Here is a 5,910-nt window from a genome sequence, read left to right as displayed (position 1 = left end):
AAGAAAGATGTTATATCATGAAGTCCAGATTTATACTAAACCGTGAAGTCCAGAATTGTACTATATAGAGAAGTCCAACATGAAATATATCGTGAAGTCAAGAAAAACAGAGTTCACGATATATTTACTTAGCTATTTCACAACACGAAATGAAGGTACAAATTACTAGAAATGAAGTAATAAATCACTACAACATATTGTACATGTAGATGGTCCATGGACTTGTGTCAAGTCTATAGCTAAACTTGGAGAGGATGAAAGGGAAATACACATCTAAAGATTATGAGCGTATAACTGAATCAACTGGTCCTCTAAAAACTGCAATGTGTCCCCTTGCACAATAGGACAACTTATTGTAAATGGGTGTGCACATTGCGTAGTATATTATTTTATTTATAGAGTGTACACCGCATCTTTAGTTGTGTGCAATAAATAGGAGATTTTAATTGTAATTTATTTTCTCTCTGTAAAAGAAACTTGAGAAACTGTTCTTGCGTAGAAGCCAAGAAAAACACTATTATTTTTCTTAGAGCTGTAGCAATAATTTCTTTATATTTAGATAAAGTAAATTGAGCCAATTATCATTAGTGCTTTTACTTGCTTAAATCTTTTCACATTTGATAGTTTAAGTATTTTATTTTTAAGATTTCAAAAATAAGCCAAGTTTTTGAACTAGTCATTCACCCCCCTCTACCTAATTATTGAGATCCTTATTTTTAAACACACTGTGGACGCCACTGCACAAATCTTATGATCGAGTCGCCACACATAGCTGTTTACTAATTATATAATATATTCCCTACTACAAGTCTGGGAAATCAGATACAAGTCTTAGAACATTTGTAATACATTATTACATATAACAACTTATAGATATACGGTAAATGGTGCTACTGCAAACATGATCCTTCCCTTTCCACTGTCTCGCCTGAAGATACGAGTCATCCATTTATTCTTCACTGATTGGGAGTATAAGAATAGCAAGAGTGAGCAACTGAGTGCTTTGCAAGTACAGTTGACTAATTTTACAAAATAGTAAAGAAGGGTGCCAAGAGCAATAAAGATTTAAATTCAACAGAAATATCACGTCAAAAATTAGCATAAGGCTCTTATTTGGCACTTTACAATCTGTTTCAAGATTTAACTAGTCATATTTACACCAGGTACATTAATGATGCGACCAAGTATCACAGTATACCGTTCTCCTGCGTATCTTACGCTCATTCAATCATGCCTCGTTGTAAGAACACCCGACTCACACTTGCTAGCATTAAAATAAGGGTTAACGTCTTAACCCTCGGCTACACCCGAGCTGAATAATCATGTGCACGTATTGAACTACCAATAAATACCGTGGGTCAAAACCCCACATTGACCAATATAGATGAACACATCCTCGATTTAATTCGTACATCACATTTGAATCATATCTACTGAAATTTGAAAATAATATATAGTATTTCTCGATCGAATAATGAACCAGTTTCCATTAAATAACAATTTAGTATCGTCATGGACAATATGTCAATACGTTTCAAATAATGTGATTATCTCAAAATAATGTGAATAATCATGTCAATTACGATCACATTCTCGAATAATTCAAAAAAGTTGAAGGAATCGAAATGAAAATTATCGTGAAGTTATATGATAATATAGATAATCGATCGGAAATATGAATCTGTTTAACAATTAAAATATTTGATCGAATACAAAAATTTATATTCAACCGATAAGAACCGAATTGATTGTCCTGAACAATATGTGCAGTTGCTCAAGAATATAACTAATTGTATTGATATAGATATAGATTCTAACAAAAGTGAGTCTAATTCAATAACGTTTCGAACATAAAGAAATCGCAAATAGGGTATAATCATGAAATTGATAAAGTGCGTATAAAAAGATTCGCAACAAAATAACATCACATAAATACTTGGAAAGGGAGAAGAGAAACTTGTTTTCGTTTATTATCTCACTATCAGTAAAAGATCACCTTCCCAATTTAAGTACTCGCCGATTTTTAGAACATTATAAAATAGTGACATTTGGGATCTTTTCCGTGGTTGCGCCACAGTTGCCTACCCGCCCTAAACTCATCAAAAATTAATAATATCTATTAGACATTAACTTTGCCACATAATTAAAAAATATTTATTAAATTTATATTCTCTCCTTCACATAAGTTTTACCATACTTATTTTGAAAAACACTCAAATGACTAGCACCTCAAAATATCAACTTCACTAATTTAACAAAAATAATGCATAATATAAATTCAATTTTTTTCACTAATTGATTACACACACGCATACGCAGGAAGTCGAACTCCTGACCTCTTATAAGGAGTACAAGAACTCAATCACTGCATCAACACTTTGTTGACTAAATTCAATTTTTTTATGGTGTACTCGTAGACACACAATAAGAAGTTATATGTCAAATTTTGATTGATTTTATAATTATAAATGTTAATGAAAACCTGCATTTTCCAATTCCACCAATTATATTAAATTTATAGAAATTAGTGCTTATTAAGTAATTATGAGCACACCTAGAAATACCCATATAAATTTAATATAGAAATAATATTTGATACATTATTAAGATCGCAAATAAATTGCCCCATGTTTAGGATGCCAACTTTTAATACATGATGTCAATTCATTTGGCAATCTATCACATTTCGACAATTTGTGTGTTTCAAATTATTTATTGACTTTTACTTTTATATATATTTTAAAGTGTATTGAACGTATAACTTCATTAGTTACTTTTTAAATTTTCTCTTTAAGAATAAAAATTTGAATCTTAAATTTTTATTAAAAAAAATTAAAAAAAAGTGAGATGAAATTGTGGGATGAATCATGACGAATACATCTTAAATTACAAAAAAAAAAACAAAATAAGATGGGAAGACTCGATTATTTTATCCTCAACTTCACACGCACACAAAAAACATCATCGTGCCGGAGCCGTTATCAGGTGAAGTTCTATGTCCCCAAAAGAAATTAGTTGATCCTACTTTATTGCATCAATCTTTGTTTTGCCTAATCATTTTTTGTTCATGGTCTTTTACTAAGCTTGCTAAACCAATTTAGCTGTTCTGTTCATTTTTTCGCCAAGTATGACTGAACTTTTAAAGAGTTCAGTAGCTATTTGTATGAATTTTAATGGGTGGTTTAGCTACAAACATCAAGTATCTGCTTCAAGAATTCATAACTTGGGAAACCCATATCGGGTTTTTGATTGTTCGTCGGGTTTTTGTTTAGATATAAAAGCAAACATAATGCGTGCAAACTTTAATAGCAAGAACTGTTTTCTGCTTGATGGATTGCATTTGAGAACACCGAGAAGTTATAAGTTAGCTAGGGCCTCAAGCATGGACGATGTGGATGTCGTAAGTCGTAATGTAGCTAGCTTTAGGAATGCAATTGTCGAAAATGAAAAAGATAATTTTGATGCAGAGTCTGTGAAACGTGAATTGCCTCCGTGGGGAAATTTGGAAATGAAAGGGAATTCTGAGTTTTTGAGTGACGGATTTATTGAGGCGTCAGTGAAACCTGAGGATAAAGTGGTCACGATAACGAACATGTTGTATTTTTTAGAGGAAACGGATGAAGAGGTTTTGTCAAATAGGATATTGAAGCTTAGCAGGTCGAATAAGGTCGCGAGTGCTTTGAGTTTGTATAGGTCCATGGAATTTTCTAAACTGCGCCCTAACTTACATGCTTTCAATTCTCTTCTCTCTTGCCTTGTGAGAAATCAAGTGATTGATGAAGCGTTAAAAGTCTTTGAGTTTATGAAGGAAAACGAGATGACGACAGGCCATACATATAGCTTGATACTTAAAGCAGTTGCAAATGCCCGGGGTTGTAATGCTGCACTAGATATGTGTGAAGTTTTGTTGGGGAAAAATTATATTCAGAAAGACTTTGATGCAATTGTGTATAACACAATGTTGTCAATTTGTGGAAAAGCAAATGATTGGGTTCAGACTGAAAGAATTTGGAGAAATTTGAAAGATAATGGCCATGCTGGAACAATAGTGACTTACCGTTTGTTGGTCTGCATATTTGTTCGTTGCAGCCAGAATGAACTAGCTCTTGATGCTTACCATGAGATGATTCATAATAGTGTGGAACCAACTGATGATGTGATGCAAGCTATTATAGGAGCATGCTCAAAAGAGGGTGAATGGGAAATGGCTCTAAGTGTCTTCCACAATATGTTGAACCAAGGGATGAATCCAAATGCAGTTGCATGTAATGCTTTGATTAATTCGCTCGGGAAAGCCAACAAGGCCAACTTAGCTCTTGAGGTTTATGGTATTATGAAATCTTTGGGACATGTTCCCGATGCGTACACATGGAACGCAATACTTGGTGCTTTATACAGGGCAGATGAACATGCTGATGTTCTTCGGCTCTTTCAAAATCTCCAAGCTACACAAGATTCTAAAATAAGTTTACAAATGTACAATACTGCTTTGATGTCTTGCAAGAGACTCGGATCATGGGAAAGAGCTCTGCAGCTACTATGGCAGTTGGAATCCTCTGGTTTACCCGTCTCAACTGTATCATATAATCTTGCTATTGGAACTTGTGAGGTTGCAAGGAAGCCACAGATAGCATTACAAGTATATGAGCGCATGCTTCACCAACATCACACCCCAGATCTATTTACTGTACTGTCACTAATAAGAAGTTGCATCTGGGGTTCTCTTTGGCATGAAACAGAACAAATACTTAATGTAAGTTGACATCTATTTTTGTTTCATGGACATTACATTATAATGTGCTATGAAGAAACTTTTGCTGCCTTCCGGTTTTCCATTGAGGATCATAATTTCAGAAGTTTTATGTTTGTCACTCAGATCAAAAGGAGACATTTCGTTTCTTTACTATATATAACTGAGTAATACTCCCACCTGAACTCTATGTATTTCCATAATTGCAGCAGGTTCCGCAGAACGCATCTCTTTACAATGTTGCTATACAGGGGATGTTCTTAAGGGGCAAGATTGACTCAGCAAAGAAGTTATATAATGAAATGCGAGAAAATGGTTGTGAACCTGATGGTAAAACTCGGGCATTAATGCTTCAAAACATGCGGAAACACTCAGTTAAGGGGGCAAAAAGGTAAATTTCTAATCCTAATGCACAACTATTATCAGTCTTCTCCTTATCTTGGCTAGTATATTTGTATAACATCTATCCTCAAGGTAATTTCAACTTGATCGATGCAGGAAGAGATTAACCCAATGGAAAGTATGAAGGAGACCTCAAACTAGCCATGGACATATCATCTGTAGACACTTTGAAGTAAAATGTATATAGGAACCAGTACCTTACTAGATGAGTCTACCAGTTAAATATATGACAGGTTCGATCTTATAAGAGTGTCACCAGCATAGATCCGACCACTAGTTGACCACACACAAGCTTGTTGTAAGTTCTTGTTTGCTTTGCAGCAGTGTGTACTGACATTTTCTTTAACAGTGAGTAAGATAATGCAAGAAGAGAATATTAGCATTATGGTGGAGAATCATCTTGCGGAGCTACTGATATACAATGCAATCATAAACTGTATGCATCAGTAGTGCTCTTAATTCAACCATGACCATTAGATGATAGATCTACTAAAGAATAAGGCCAAAGACATAACTTGGGATCAGTCTCTTGAAAAGACCTTTGGCATAGATTTCATCCTCAATCATCAGTGAAAAAGAATCTTATTTCATTGGTCGTTTCTGGACCGTGCTATCAGGCGGCGAAATATATTTCGTATACTAATTCTGTAACATATATTACGCAATTGATCTGCTTAGATTGATTTATATTTTTTTCAATACGGAATGTTGTGGGCGGACTTCTAAAAGTGTAGAATAACAAGGAAAGAACTAAAGAT

General features: G+C 34.1%; 1 protein-coding gene across 2 annotated transcripts; it reads left to right on the top strand.

Moving 5' to 3' along the window:
- Nucleotides 1-2,911: 2,911 nt before the first annotated feature.
- Nucleotides 2,912-5,591, top strand: LOC141698045 (pentatricopeptide repeat-containing protein At3g29290). 2 transcript variants are annotated; one of them, XM_074502651.1, is made up of 3 exons: nt 2,912-4,753; nt 4,963-5,141; nt 5,249-5,591. In XM_074502651.1, the coding sequence occupies exons 1-3, from the start codon at nt 3,128-3,130 to the stop codon at nt 5,274-5,276; spliced, it is 1,833 nt and encodes a 610-aa protein (XP_074358752.1). In that variant the 5' UTR covers nt 2,912-3,127; the 3' UTR covers nt 5,277-5,591. The 2 variants fall into 2 exon arrangements, with proteins under 2 accessions (XP_074358752.1, XP_074358751.1); XM_074502650.1 differs by having other exon boundaries at nt 2,914-4,753; nt 4,960-5,141.
- Nucleotides 5,592-5,910: the final 319 nt, after the last annotated feature.

This window comes from Apium graveolens, chromosome 11, assembly GCF_009905375.1.
Source record: "Apium graveolens cultivar Ventura chromosome 11, ASM990537v1, whole genome shotgun sequence".
In the NCBI taxonomy this organism is placed as follows: Eukaryota; Viridiplantae; Streptophyta; class Magnoliopsida; order Apiales; family Apiaceae; genus Apium; species Apium graveolens.
This window is presented reverse-complemented; position numbering and strand designations above follow the sequence as displayed.